The 15,624-nt window shown below is 39.4% G+C and overlaps 1 protein-coding gene across 4 annotated transcripts in view; it reads left to right on the forward strand.

Annotated features, from left to right (window-relative positions):
- Positions 1-15,624, forward strand: part of brip1 (BRCA1 interacting helicase 1) — a 50,038-nt gene that overhangs the window by 7,094 nt on the left and 27,320 nt on the right. For all 4 annotated transcript variants that reach the window (XM_035956859.2, XM_023289328.3, XM_023289330.3 and 1 more), the window contains exons 7-14: positions 6,961-7,233; positions 9,529-9,750; positions 9,908-10,107; positions 10,199-10,331; positions 10,921-11,075; positions 11,160-11,337; positions 12,566-12,706; positions 13,208-13,369. In XM_035956859.2, coding sequence (XP_035812752.2) covers positions 6,961-7,233; positions 9,529-9,750; positions 9,908-10,107; positions 10,199-10,331; positions 10,921-11,075; positions 11,160-11,337; positions 12,566-12,706; positions 13,208-13,369 — 1,464 coding nt within the window. The remainder of the gene's footprint in view (positions 1-6,960; positions 7,234-9,528; positions 9,751-9,907; positions 10,108-10,198; positions 10,332-10,920; positions 11,076-11,159; positions 11,338-12,565; positions 12,707-13,207; positions 13,370-15,624) is intronic.

Genomic DNA, 15,624 nt, shown 5'->3' on the forward strand with positions numbered 1-15,624 from the left:
AACTATGCAGGTACTCATGTTTTCATTCAGGTACGTCACATAGGTTTTCATACAAACACTATATTTTGAAACATCATATTAAGAAACAGGTGTGAGTGGGTGTTCATGTGATAATTTTCAGTTGTTTTAACATAATCTAATGATCAGAAAATTACAGAGTAAGAGCTTTTTCAAAACTGACTTTTCTTTCCCCCTGTTTCGAGATTGATAACAAAATAGTATAATACAAACCTAAGTACATATTAATACCATACCTTTGGGCCTGAGAGCACCAGTCGGCAGTAATGCGAAAGGTAGAGTTTACAAAACTACACTTGTCACAGGACAAGCTATTTAATTTACAACAGTGTCCTTGTTCAAGTGTGCTAGGATTTCTCTCTATAATGAGTAGCACTTTTTTAGCAGCCTGAAATGTCAACAGGTTTTTATGCGACAAACATTTGAGAATGCATTTTGACATCTGTGTCAGCTGTTGTTGATTTACAGCGACAATTTTTTTGTTTTTATGGATGAATGATAGTAGACCATTTTTACTGCATTATTGAATATAAGAGGCCTTTTATATCTACATGAGTAGACAATACATTAGGTCTCAGTTAATGAAAAATACCAGCACAAAATAATAAATAAACTTTGGGTTGGACATTGTTATTAAGTTCGTCATTGATCAAATCAGATAATCAGGTTTTTTTTTTGGCTGATATTATTGAAATGTGACCAATGTGCTCAACTTAGCTTCTTGGGAGTTCTTGTTTTGTCTATCAGTAAGTACTCAACCCAAGGACAAACTGTTTACTAACATATATAGCAATAAAAAGCAGAAAATCCTCATTTTAGAAAAGCTGATCCTTGGCAAAGTAAGTATTTATGCTTGAGAAAGGACAGCAACTACTGATTTATTATCATAATTGTTTCTAATTTACTTACTGAGTCCACAAATCAGTCATTTGACTGGCTGCTTTAGGCCTTGTCCTAGTCTATAATTATTGCAGTCACTGCAGCAGATTTAGCTTGATGGTACTAATTTAAATTTAAATTTATTTATTATCCCTTATTAATCCCACGAGGGGAAATTCTGATTTTCGCATATCTCCCCAATTGGGGGTGTCAGAGCGACGGGTCAGCCGCGGTACAGCGCCCCTGGAGCAGGAAGAGTTAAGGGCCCAACAGTGGCCGCATCGGGGTTTTAACCTCTGACCTTCCGATTAGTAGTCCAGAGACTTAACTGTTGCGCCACCACTGCCCCTAATATACTGACACCCGAGAGTATTTTGAAGTTATGCTATGTCCTGAAAATTCTTGAAAGTTAGGGGCAAAGTTAAACACTTCGGTCACCTAAATGCTGATTTTGACAGCTCAAGATATTCGTGACAAATCACTTTCTTCTATTAGTTGGATGTTTTAGTCTTATCATGAAAGTATAGCATCTCGTGTGAACCTGTTTCTGCAGTCACAAGCAACCAAACCAGGTACATCAAGCAACACCATGTTCTTAAAAGGTTGTTTCTGGTGAATGATCTATGTTCCGGAGTTCTGTCCAGGTCCCAAAGACCAGCAGGTTTCCCATAATCATTCAGACATGCTCAGCCATAGAATGCTGCTGCACAGCTCACAGGGGTGGTTAAACTCTCACAACTGCATCTTAACCTGCCACAGGTGTGTAGCTTGGATTTAGAGCTGTGGATGGTGGGAGGTGGAAAAAGAGGAGGAGGGAAAGTGAAGTCGAAAAAGCGCGTCCATCTCTGGTTTCCCTGCAGCTACATGACCCGGGCTCTTTTGTCCCGCGAGCGCTGACTGACGGCCTGAATGGGGCCCTTTGAAGCAAGCTCCAGTTTTAATTAAGAGGGTTTGCCTCGCCTGGGCCGCTGATCTGTGAAAGCCACGGGGATAAATATTGAATGGGGTTCACCCGCTGGTTACTGCGCCCGAGGGATAAACAGGTGCTTTGGAGGGCAGATATTTGCCAGGGCCCCTACCTGCACAGTGTGGTCATATCGGGAGGAGGGGGTGTTGGGTGTCATGTCTTCCGAGGTATTGGCTATTGAAGCCCACCCTTATTGGAATGAATTCCAAGCCCTCGAAAGCTGTGGAATGAGGAGCAAATTGGCGTCCAGTGAGAGGCGCCAGTGATACCACTGCCTGCGGCCCCTTAGTGCCCTCTGACTGGCCCCCTGGAGTGTGAGATTTCCATCTCTCAGGTGTTGGCACTGAGTATAGCAACAGAAGCCTACCTGTGAATATTCTGAGGTGTTCAGTAACACCACTGACCTCTGTTCTGTCAATTCAAGAAAGCTTTAGCCGTTGCATACACTTACACCTGGCAGTGTATGTATACCAGGGAAACTTAGTACACCTGCACTAAGTAAACTTAGTATACCTGAAGAAACTTAGTAAAGCAGTACCTGTAAATGTTGTGTTACAAGAAAACAGTTCTTACATGTAACATGCTGTTTGACAGACAAAGGAAGGGCATTGTCATTGCTCACAGCACTCAAGGAACACCACTGGAATTGTTCTGCACTAAAGGAATCAGTATGTTCTCGATGCAAGCAGAGCTGGCGTCCCGTTTGCCCCTTTTGCCAGTTATCTACATTCCTTTCTTGGTGGTGTCTGCTCTGGGCTGTGGGGCCAGGCTTGAAACCTTGTTGTCCTGGCATCTCGGGAGGCAGCCGCGTAAAAGGATACTCTTGTGTCAGCTGTTTCCTGCTGCAGCTTTTGACAAGGGCCTCTATTCATCAGCAAGCCCTTCTACACCGCCCCAACCCACCCCCACTCCCCCCACCTGCCAATGAATAAGTAATTATTGGCCATCTTGGGGCAGGATATTTGGATGGCTCTATTTAATGTGGCAGCAGCAGGTAAGGTGATCAGGCCCAGGGCCCAGGCTGTGGACCGTAACTGTTCCAGAGGAGAATGGTAACCTGAACTGGTGTTGGGGCCCTACAGCACCTCTGTTTATTTTTCACATGGGCTCAGGGCTCGTTATCCCTCTTAACTCTGAGAGGCGGCTCTTTAAGGGCTCTCTTTGGCCTACACTCCATCACACATTGTAATATTTGATGGGCAAACATGCTCGGAAAATCTGAGCTGCCGGGTAACCGGAGCCTCCCGTCTCTCATCAGAAGTGCTACCTTCTGATCCCCATGATAAGTTGCAATGCGTGACATCACATACCGTTCATTCTTATGTGGAATCATTCAGGTAATTTGTAGAGGATTTCAGGATAAGTATGTTTGCTGGGCTTGTGAGTTAAATGTATTTGGTATAAAAAATGGTAAACTCTGAAGAAAGAAGCAAGCTACCTTTAACAAAAGATGATACCATGCAAGGTGTGCTTATCATTGTTGACCCTTTGGTCTGATGCCATTGATTGTTTAACAATTCAAAGTGCCAGAATGCCATAATAGGTCTCCTCAGTCCTACAAGTGCCTTTTGATACAAAACAGAAGATTACCAACCTATTTCCAATATACTGACAATGATAAATGAATAATTCTCCCTGCTTTTACCATTTTCATTTGTTCACACTGTGATTGTAATGGAGACACAGGACAGAGGCTTTCATTGAGATGTAATTCAATGCAAGAGTCTTTCTCGCTCAACAATTGAAGCACGTCATATGGATAAAACATTCCTTCATAGAAAATGTAATATTACATTGCAGTATTATTATCTATCATGCTAAACTTTACTTTTTACAGGTGATAATAGATTTTTTAATTTATAAAATGACCAGACAAGAAATTAAAGCAACGTAGTGCTTCAACACAGGGAAATCTGTATCCTACAAATCCGTTACTGCTATATGGTGGACCATATTCAGAATTGCATAGCTTAAACATAGAACGTCTCACTGTATATCCTCATAAAAGAGTGTAAGTAAGTGGAACTCTAGTAGCAAAACTCTAGCGTATTGAAATGAACAATGGTCCTTTTAATTAGTCATTTTTAAGTTTCATTTGCTTAAATTTTTCCTTATTTAGGCTGACAGACATTTGAATCTGTACCTCATCTACCCAGATCATTACTATATTAGTATGGTAAGGTGACTTCAACTGAGATCTGTACCAGATCTTGTTTTGCTATAGGGCTGAACAATTTGAGGAAAATGCATAATTACAATTTTTCTGACAGATATTGTGGTTACAATCTGATTTGCATTATTATTTTTTAAAGTCACACCTTAGTTCGATATTTATTTAAAAGATTTAAAGCATACAATTGAGCATTTCTATGTGACACCATCAAAAGTGTGACAATCACATGCCAAGGACAGCATTAATTTGTGGCATTGACATGACACTTAAACCTTGGGTAAGGCATACTACAAAATCTACAAGGTGCCTGTTGAATAATGAGAATAGTTAACACATGGTGTGCATGCCTGAACCATGTAGTATATACCAATTAATGAGCATTAACACCCCTTTAAAGTTTTAGTCGACTCAAATTAAACTGAATTAACTGCTGAGCCTTCACAGCAGCAGCTTCTAAATGCATATGGCACACTTGGAACCAACTCCAGATCTATTACCTGTACTCAATTTATTAAAAAAAATCACAAGGGATTGTTCCATTTCTGGTAAAAATTAAAAAGTAACTAAACTTGTGTTAATATCCAAAATGTATAGACCACGCTGTATGTTAGTGCTACATGCATAAATTACTGCAAGCACTACTACGAGCAACATTCGTAGTACATATGATACTACAGAAAACAGAATATTAAACTAAAAATTCTGGTTCTGAGAAACTGACAGTTATATAATATATTTGAACCACTTAGTGGTCAAAGAGTACACCACTTAAAAGAGCTCAGCACATAGGCTGGATTAGTTTCATAAGCATTGCCAGCTTTACCTGTGAGCAGGGGAAAAATGAACCAACTACGTCACTGGACAGCCAATTATGAAGCAGCTAGATTTCCTCAGCTGCCACAATGGCGGCCTATCATCTTACAGACCCAGAAAAGGTCACCTGGTGCAGAGTGTCAGGACACCTTATGTATATACACAAATTCTTTATGCTTCTTCGTGTGTTTTTCAAAGGACTAAACAAGACAGCCTGTCAGACAGCCTTTTCAGACAGTGAGTAATGCTGTAGAGGTGGTGGCTTTTTGTATCATAATACATTGAAAAGCTTGACATTCAGAATATTAAGACAATAATGATGACAATGGAGAGGAAAATGTGGCTCTTATGCATGAGATAAAGCGACTTATTGAACATTTATTTGAAACCTCGCAACACATCAATGAAACTGCAGCATTAGAGTAAAATGATGAGAATTATGACTGTTATTTAACTGTAATTCCATTAAGGAATAAAACTGTTGGTCTGGCCTCAGAGATACAGTTGTAAACAAAAAATTACATATAGCCACACAAAGTCAGTCTAGAGTTTTCAATAAGTCCTACAGCTCCTATTTTCTGTTTTTGGAATTATTGACACACATTTCTCACAAAAAACAATCACGCATTTTGGTTCTTTCATTGATTTATTATAGCTCTGGAAATGTGATAAAGTCTGCTGCATCAAAAATATACATACATTAACTTGAATTATCCGTTTTGGTGGTTTGATGTCAAAATATGATGTGATGTCTTAATCAAATTTTCTAAGTGGCACGGCCTCTTAGCTTCTCTTAATTTCTACAGTTGAGTACAGCTGTTGACTTTTGTGAACCAATCTTAATAGGGCCCATTTGATACACTCATTAGACTCAACCAAAAATGCTATAATAAAAACATGTAAGAAGCTCAGCACAAATCTAAAAAAAAAAAAAAAAAAAAAAAAAAAGCTAATCTTTGACTTGAACAAGTCAGGAAAGTCACTTGGAGCCATTTCAAAGCAGCTATAGATCCCAAAATCAACTGTGCAAGAACTGTTTGTATAAAGTGCATGGTACAGTTGTGTCACTGTCACAATCGGGAAGAAAACACAAGCTATAACCTGCTGTTGAGAGACTACCGGTCAGGATGGTCAAGAGTCAACCAAGAATCACCAAAAAACAAGTCTCCAATTAATTAGATGCTGTTGGAACACAGGTGTCACCAACTTTTCGACTTGACTGAAGTTTGCTGTTTAAAGTACGCAAAATAAATGGTACCATGAAGAAGGAGGATTGCCTAGACATTCTTCAGGAAACCATCATCAGAGTCTTGCCACATTTTGGTGTCTCAACAAGGCAGTGACCCCAAACACATACCAAAAGGATCGAAGAAATGGCTAAACCATGCTAGAATTATGGGTTTAGACTGGCCTTCCCAAAGTCCTGACTTAAACCCTTCAAGAACCTGTGGACTGAAGAAGAAACAAATCTGTATCAGAAAGCGAACAAATTTAATTGAAGTGCACCAATTTTGTCAAGAGGAGTGGTCAAAGATCTGTCCAGAAACTTGCCAGAAGCTTGTGGATGGCTACTGAAAGCACCTAGTTGAGGTCAAAATGGCCAAGGAGCATCAAACCAGATATTAGCAAACCAACTAAGATGCATTTGTTTTAATTAATAGACTTAATGGCACTAGCATTATGACCGATATGTGGAACTCAACTGCAGCATGTACTGAGATGTTGAAATCAAGCTGAGAATAAGATACGATAAACTTTATTGATCTTTCACCAGGGAAATTCACATCTTATAGCAGCTGGATACAGACAAGGCAGAAAGAAGCACAAGAATTACAAAAAGTACAATAGGGCTAAAAAATAAAGATGTAATAATAGTAAAAAGGTCTCACAGAGACAGTATACGAGGCATGATAAATCTACATATAGACAACTACAGTTATGACATGGTGAGTTTAAATATGGATATGTATACATATAATATGATGAATTTACATATATACAGGTATGGCATGGAGTATAATGCCCACAATTCTCTTATTGCAGTCAAAAACCTCATTGGCGGAAAAGACCAGTGGTTAATCTCTCAATTTGTTTTGTTTTCTCTGTCCAGGCCCCTGAACCCTGTTCCCACTGCCCTTGTGCTTCAACTAAAGACGGTGTGAAGGACAAAGACAAAGATGGCAGTAAAAAGATTCCTAAGATCTTCTTCGGCACTCGTACACATAAACAGATAACTCAGATCACCCATGAGTTGAAGCGCACTGTTTACTCCCATGTGCCCATGACCATCTTATCCAGTAGAGATCACACCTGTGTCAACCAGGAAGTGGCGCCTCACTCCAACCGCAATGAGCGGTGCAAAGATCTGCTGGAAGCCAAAGATGTGAGGATGAGCATTTAAGCACTTGCGCACACACACTTTCAGAGACTCAGTAAGCGTGTTTTTAATAGTGAACTTAATGTCATCTGCATAGCAATGAAAAGATACGTTGTGCCATTGGAGACAATGACAATAAAACTGAACTTACAATTTAACCTTGTGGTACACCACAGGTAACTTCAGTTGTAGTAGATAAGTAATTACCTATCAAAGACAAAAATAAAACCAACTAAGTGCAATACCCTTGATGCCAGCCCAGGATTCCAGACGGTGCATTAAAATGGCATGGTCAGCTGTGTCCAGAGCTGCACTTAGGCCTAAAAGAATTAAAATAGTTGTTTTAATGCTGTTAAAATTAGGTCATTAGATACCTTGAGGAGGGCAGTTTCTGTGCTGTGCAAAGCTCTACAACCTGATTAGAATTTGTCAAAGATGTCATTGTGACATATAGGCTAAAAGTGGGATTGAAACCACTTTTTCTAATACTTCAGATAAAAAAGAAAGTTTAGAGGTTGGTCTAAAATGCATAAGAACAGAGGGATCTAGGTTGGGTTTCTTTAGAAGAGGTCGAGTCACAGTATGTTTAAAAGAAGATGAGAAAATGTTTAAGGAGCTGTTGATGATCTATAAATACTGGTCTCAACTACATCAATAACCTCTTTAAGAAATTTTGTGTAGATGACATCGAGGCTAGACGTGGTTGTTTTATTTGTTTCTTTTTTTTTAAAAATCAGAATGTTTTTGTCTCTCTCACACTCCCATTCACTGTTCTTCAGAGCAACAATGAACCAACCAACCCTGTGAAGAGAACTCTGATCGTCATATAGCCTCAGAGCAGCAATTATGCTGATACAATATCCACAATTGGTTCAGAAGACTCTTTTTAACACACTGAAATGTCAGGAACCATTGAACAAGCTTTTTTTAGAGACATGAGACACTTGCAACCCCTATACTGTCCTAAAGGTGAGGCGCCTACTGTAATGAGGATGATTACGCTGTCATCAGAGGTGTTTGCCTCCCATGGCAAGTGTCATATGAAATGGCTGGCCCAGTCATAACCCCTTGCCAGAGTGGGTGTCACTGATGTTTCTTCCCCTCAGGGGATATTCAGTGTCAAGTTACTATGCTGTACAGACACACAGAGATTTATACACAGAAACCCCTACCGTTCATTTAATGCCATCTTCAGCCACAACACCCACCCTCTGTTTGAACTATAATGAAAACTGTCCTGACTTCCCTGAAGGTGACTGAAGACTGTTAATCCTCCCAACTCCCCTTTCACTGAGCAGACAGGGTTCAATGTCAGCAAAGTGTCCAAGCTTAGCACATCATTTTGAGAAGTAGACCATTTCTTCTAGACGTTATTATTGTGTCTGGAGGTTACTGAGTCCACCAGTGCACAGTGGGAATGTGACAGTGTCACTTCAAGCTGTTAAATTCATCAACAACAGGGTGGGACATCTAAAGCTGTGCCTATGTTGACAGAGTAATTGAGGCTTGGTACATGAGATGCTGCTTCTTGACACACTGTCTCCATTAGCTGTATGAGTGTCAGTACATGTAAGCTGCTACAATAGCTGGAACACCTGATCACAGGCAGCCTCTGAGATACTGTATGTCACATTTGGTCAATGTGGGAAACTAAAGAAAAGAAATTAGCTGTGAAGAATAGCAAGGAAGATGTTTTATACAATGTAATAAACTTTTGGTGTTTTGTCATTGTATTACTCTAATGCAATGACATCAGCTTACAAAAACATGCAGAACATGTAACACCAAATCTCATTTCATTGAAGCTAGATGTGTCGAATAAATGTTCTACCCAAAACTCTGAAAACCAAATACCATGGGAATATGCAGACACAAAAATTCTTAGTAAGTCTCTAGCAGGACAAGAAGAGAGGTTATTCCCTAACATTATCAGTGACAAGCAGAATTTTTTTTTTTTTTTTTACAAAGGATAATGTCCCTTGTTAGATGGAATGATTTCAGAATGTTGACAAAGGCCAATCCCAATACACACAGTTACGACTTTTGAGGCATTTTCTGTACATAAAAGTGGAAAGTGTGTGGACATTTATGAAAACAAACCTGCAACAAATAACAGTGGGTTCCTGCACTGAAAAAGCATTAAACCTAGTCAAATCAACTATTACTCCCCACAGAATGCTAATGAATGCTAATAACCATTTTATTTCTAATTTCATAAAAACAAACCATATATTAGTGCTATTATGGTTTGGTGTAGTGAGCTAGTTTTCTATGTATCCTCTGAAAATGTCTATGTTACAGGGCCGGTCATGCCGCTACTACCATGGTGTCCAGAAGATGCGAGACCAGTACACACTACAGCACGTCCACGGACTGCATGATGCATGGGACATTGAGGAGCTGGTAACACTGGGAAAACGGCTCCGCTCATGCTCTTACTATGCTGCCCGTGAACTTATGCAGAGCGCCTCTATCATCTTTTGTCCATATAACTACCTCCTGGACCCGATGATCAGAGAGAGCGTGAGTAGAGTTTGGAAGTGGAGTCGTAGAGTCATCAGGACGAACGTTGTAGAGAAAGGGATCTCTGTTGGGTCCTAACAAACAGCCAAATTACATGTAGAGTTTCGCCATTACTCAGTCCTTCTCCACTCTTTCTTTATATCTTCATCTCTACCAGATGGACATTGACCTTGCAGGCCAAATTTTGGTGTTGGATGAGGCTCACAACATTGAGGACTGTGCAAGGGAGAGTGCCAGCTTCACATTACACTACAACAGTCTGCTTTTGTCAAGAGACGAGCTGGATGGGATGGTAAACAGCAACATTAGACGCTCCAAGCACGAACCACTCAGGGACTTCTGCTACAGCCTGATCAAGTCAGTGATTTAATTTCTTAATTTTGCCAATCTCGGTAGCCCATTATTACATTAGGTCTTTACTCAAGATGTCTTTTTGTCTTCTGTGTAGCTGGATCCAGGAGAGCCAAAGCCTGATGTCTGAGCGGGGATATGAGAGCGCCAGTAAAGTTTGGAGTGGGAAAGATATACTAAGCATCTTCCATGGATTGGGTATCACTGCTGACACTTTCAGCATTCTGAAGGTACACCAAATATCCTTTCCTGTTTGTGTGCTTGTAAAATTCAACCACAACTTTATTAATATGTGCACTCTCAAATTTCTTGACTCAATTGATTCCAGCTGTAAAATATCAGTAAATGGTCTGCCCTGTCCTTAGTGGTACTCAAGCGCCTTACAATGTGTTTCTCATTCAACCATTCAAACACCAATGGTCCTGACCCACCCAAACATCAGGGAGAAAAATCTAAGTCTTGTTCTATCCTGGTATTTGCAGGATCTTCTACCATGTTCATCACCTCACCCCAGTCAGGCATTTCCCACTGTAATGTGCATGCATTTAGCGTTTTCCATCTAACAGAAGACCCTATTTGAAGGTTTCTGACTATGATAAGTGCTAGCTTGACTCCATGTAAGGCTAAAGCAGGGATAAAAAGGCAACATGGCTTATGATATGTCGTAGTAGCCTCCTTTTTTGTTGCAAAAACACCCAGAGCTTACATAAATAAAAATGTGTTACATTTAAATCTATACTGTGTGGTCTTTTTGCATTCAGATGTTTTGTAATAGTCAGCAGCACTGTTTTGCTCTTCCCCTGTGTTTCTGTGTGTCAGCAAAATCTGGCAGCAGTGTTGGAGAAGGAGGAGCGTGCTGGTGTGGTTAATGGTAGAGACGACATGGTGCAGGTCCCGACCATCAGCACAGCTACCTCCGCTGTCCTCAAAAACCTCTTCATGGTGCTGGACTTTCTCTACAGGGACAACTGCAGGTGAGGGGTAAAGAAGTTGGCTGAGTACTTGTCATGTCGCGGCCTCAGATCAGCAGTCTCTCAGTTGGGCTTGTGTGTTTGTAGGTTTGCTGAGGACTACCGGGTAGCCCTGCAGAAGAGCTACGCTTGGACGAATCAGGTCCCTCCTGATGTCCCTGATGCTCAGGGCTTTTTTGTTCGGCCACGTCACCGACAGCGCCAGAGTGTCAGAGTCAAGGCAGAAGTCCTGACACTGAGTTTCTGGTGCCTGAACCCTGCTGTGGTAAGAGGTTAGACATGGCAGACTCTGACATGTAAGCCATACTGATCTATTACTGAATAGTGTTACCAGGTATACTGATACTAGAGAGGTATCACAATACCCTGTTGTTAAAAACAAGACTATTCCCCATTTTTTTAGTAGCAGTACTTAAACAATGACAGAGTTTCAGTGGAGCCATATTTCCTGGGATTTTTGTCACTGTCCTGGATTGTCCACTAAGTAGATGTACAAAGCAAAATGTAGCATTATTTCTTTACAACCGACCATCAGAACAAGACCACGAGCACCAAAAATGCCAAAGTCATGTCAAGTCATGTCTGTCGAAGATGTTTTCAGCTAAGAATAAGGGAGCCAACATGTCTAACTAGACAAAGGATCTTGCTGACAGATTAGCAAATGTGACAGATAACATAATTACTTCATGCTCTTGAAATACAAATCAAACAAATTATTTACTGTATGACAAACAAGCTATCTCACCATTGGAGTTTGATGATGTAGTTACAGGCAGTGATTACTGTTTAATTTGACTTTGTCTTTTTAAACTAACTTACCAATATGGATAACCTCTTTATATGCAAATGCACTGTTCACACTGCTGATGTTAACTCATGTTACTGTAAGCTGCTAATATCAGAAAATTCACAAGGTTGCCAATCACAGACAGCAGTACCAATGATCAACTGAATCCCTGCAGAAAGAGTGAATTGGGGATGATTAAAATGTGCACTGCAGGGATTTAAATTCTGTTAGGCAGCTGTGTGATGTGAAGGTGGAGAGATGAGAACATGTCAAGAGCTGATGTCAGTGAAGAGTTGTATGAACACATTATGGTGCAACAATTCCTTCCTGTTTTATGGCTTCTTTTCGGTTTGTTGACACGACCTCCACAGCCTTGTAAAAGCATTGTCAAAATATTTTCATTTTTAATGAATTAGACTTTAAATTCCATATTCTGTCACCTATTAGTCCATAACTTTTCCTACTGTTTTAGGTTCTTACCATCGTTTCAGTATCAAGATATTCAGGCAGATATCTTAACACTTAATTTTGGTATTATGACTGCACTTATTACTGAAGCCTATAAATCCAAAGATTAAATGATTTAACCAGATGTGAAATTATTAAAGATAACCATTTTCTCTAATTCCTGTCTCCACTGAGTCATCATATTAGATACTTTGATTATGGAATAAATTATCTCAGTTTTTGTGTTTACATCGCCCAGGCTTTCTCTGATTTGAGTGGGTCGGTGCACAGCATTGTGCTGACATCAGGAACCCTGTCACCCATGGGCTCCTTCTCCTCTGAACTTGGGGTGAAATTCTCAATCCAGCTGGAGGCCAACCATGTGATCAACAAGTCCCAGGTAAGTAGGTTTACTGTTTTAACTCAGTCTATTATTGTCCAGTGGAATATTAGTAATCGGGTTCACAGGAACATTGTGTGACACTGCCTGATTGTTTGACTCAAACCACCATCCTTTTTAGTTATGGCTCAGAGTCTTGACTTAAAGTTAATATAAGTTCGAGCTTGTATATGCTCCAAATCTGTCAGTCCAGCTTTTGTCCAGCAGATGTCACAGTCTAACCATGTGGTTGCAAAAAAACCCTATCAAGAGTTCTGAATTATGGAGTGGCTATTCAGGGCTTGTATGTTAGAGAACGTTCTTGCCATTCTAACCACAGCTATAAATTTTGAGCTGACTGATCATAAAGATGACATTAAATACACTGCAAATTTGATCACAGACAATAACTAGTGAGTTACACTCAAGAATCTCTAAATGCAGACAAACAAAACCATTATGAGCTAAACACATTGTATTTTTGTTTGGGCTTTTGATAACAATTTGTTCTGATCTCTTTAGGTTTGGGTGGGCACTGTTGGTGCAGGACCTCAAGGCAAAAAACTCTGTGCCACCTTTCAGCACACTGAAACGTATGCTTTCCAGGACGAAGTGGGTGCCCTGCTGCTCCATGTCTGCCAGGTCATGGCCAAGGGTGTGCTATGCTTCTTGCCTTCCTACAAGGTAAATACAGAGATTGATGTGTTAGTATTGATAGCCATAACAAGGTTGGTGCTATTCTACAGTTTTTGTCACATATGACAAGACTAGAAAATAATAAATGCAGATAGTCCTACAAAATCAGTTTGCAAAAAACATTTCTGTTTGAATATTTCTCCTTAGTCTGAAAATGATTGTTTTCACTCATTTTACTTGTTGAAAACCAGGCTGATTCTTGTGTCCAATATAAAGCCTTTTTCCAATCATTAGTATTGTTATTTTTATTAATTCTCGATAAAATATTTCAATTTACAAATGTGCTCTCTATCTGTAGTCATCATTCTGTGGCCTCAATGATCCACCTTCAGTGTCAGATTCAGCCAAATGGCAAGTCCTAAGTAGACCTGCTGAATGAATTAAAACAAGTGAGCAAAAGAAGAAGTAAATGTAACACCAAAACACCACATACAATACAGTGCAAATGATAAGAAACCAGTACATACAATGAAACCATTATAAAACATTCAATAATTCTAACTTATAACAAAAACACAGGAGCAGAATTTTCTAATCCTTATCAAATACAAAAGCACTTCTGAAATGTCTCTTAAATATGAAGATTTTTAGGTGGTATTGTGTTTGAGAAAGATTGTATTTCACTGCATGAGTATAACAGTACTGTACAAATGCTTCAATTTTTCATTGCTTTTATTTATACAGGACAGGTAAGTGTGTCATCATGACAAAATGTGTACTGGTGTCATATTCTCAATGTGAATGTAAATTTAGACTCAAAATGAATAATTACATGGTGTTGAAGTGGTGGTTGATGGTCTGAGTTTGAAACATTGACTTCTCTATTTCACCACTGGGAGGAACTAGAGACCACAAATTCAATTCATCAAAGCTTTTGATGTTTAAAGGCATTCATGTCAACTTGTACCTTGCGAAACAAATAACTGTGAAGTCTAGACTACATTACAGTAGTTTCCACTGCTAAGAAGCAGTGAGATCACATGTTACAATAGATCACTACAGATCAATAGAGGTGCTTGTCAGGTACTTGTTAAGTAGCATCATCCTCACAGAGCTGTATCCTCTTTCAGTTAATGAGGGTGCTTCTGAGAGCACACTCATAGACACTTTGTCCCCCTTTGTTTGTTATGCGTTTTTGTTCATCAATAATTAATGTCCACTGTAGCTCAGTTGTCACATTAGCTTACTGAGGACCAAGTGGATTTCATATGTCACCGTGTGTGACTTTACATTGCACATGTTACATGTAGTCGATTAACATACTTACTGCAAGAAGCTTAATAAATGTGAACTGAAAGTCATTATTTATTCACTTGACTTCTTGATATTGTAATGCAGTGCTTCTTAACTTCTCTTCATAAAATGAAGCATGCTCTCTCCTCATACGTTGTTGTCAGTGGTTAGAGTGTGCATAGATTATAACTAGTTCAACCAATAATCCCCACCAAAGCCCATACTACTTGTGTAGTATACATTGTTTTTTCAACTTTCTTATATTGTTAATCATCTGTCAACCCCTGAGGTATATTTTGCAGTCGCTGTAATAGTGTACACCTCTGAACCCTCTATACCACAAAACCTGCCAGCGGGGTAGAAAGGCACGTTATCTTTAAAACATTGTCAAAATTACGGCGTTTATCAGAGCCAGAAACTGTGAAAACAGAAAGATTTGTTCAATTTTTATTTGTCTGACAGTCTAACCTGTAGGGAAAATGACACAAATATCAGCTTTTCATCATGATATTTCATCAAAATCCCTTTATTTTACATGTCCTATTCAAAAATTTGCCAAAGATAAAGCGTATCCTGTAAAACCCATCAAATTCTGCGCTCGTCTGTGCACCTATGATGCCACGACTGACTCAGCTCCGACCAACAGTTATGTGACAAAAATTCATCGACTTTTTCTTTGAACTGCAGACTGTGTTTACACAGAGCAGAGAAGACACAAGTATGAAAACAAATTAGAGGAACTGAAAGCAAAATTAAACATACCTGTCAATAAAATAAAACTTTAAATGATAAACAGAGAAGCAAGTTTTCTGAAAGTTGTTGGCAGATACATTCATCAAGGTGAATTATCTTTGTAGGGTTGAGAAACAGAGTAGTGAGAAGATATCCAGTTTGTAGAGATTATAAAAATATGAATAGGCCCCTTCAACTAGTTTTGTCTAACACGTAGAGCCACCATTTTTTCCCTAGAAAAATGTTGTACATGTTTCCAGTTTCTTCATTTTGTAAAA

The sequence above is a fragment of the Amphiprion ocellaris genome, chromosome 7 (assembly GCF_022539595.1).
Source record: "Amphiprion ocellaris isolate individual 3 ecotype Okinawa chromosome 7, ASM2253959v1, whole genome shotgun sequence".
NCBI classification, from domain to species: Eukaryota; Metazoa; Chordata; class Actinopteri; family Pomacentridae; genus Amphiprion; species Amphiprion ocellaris.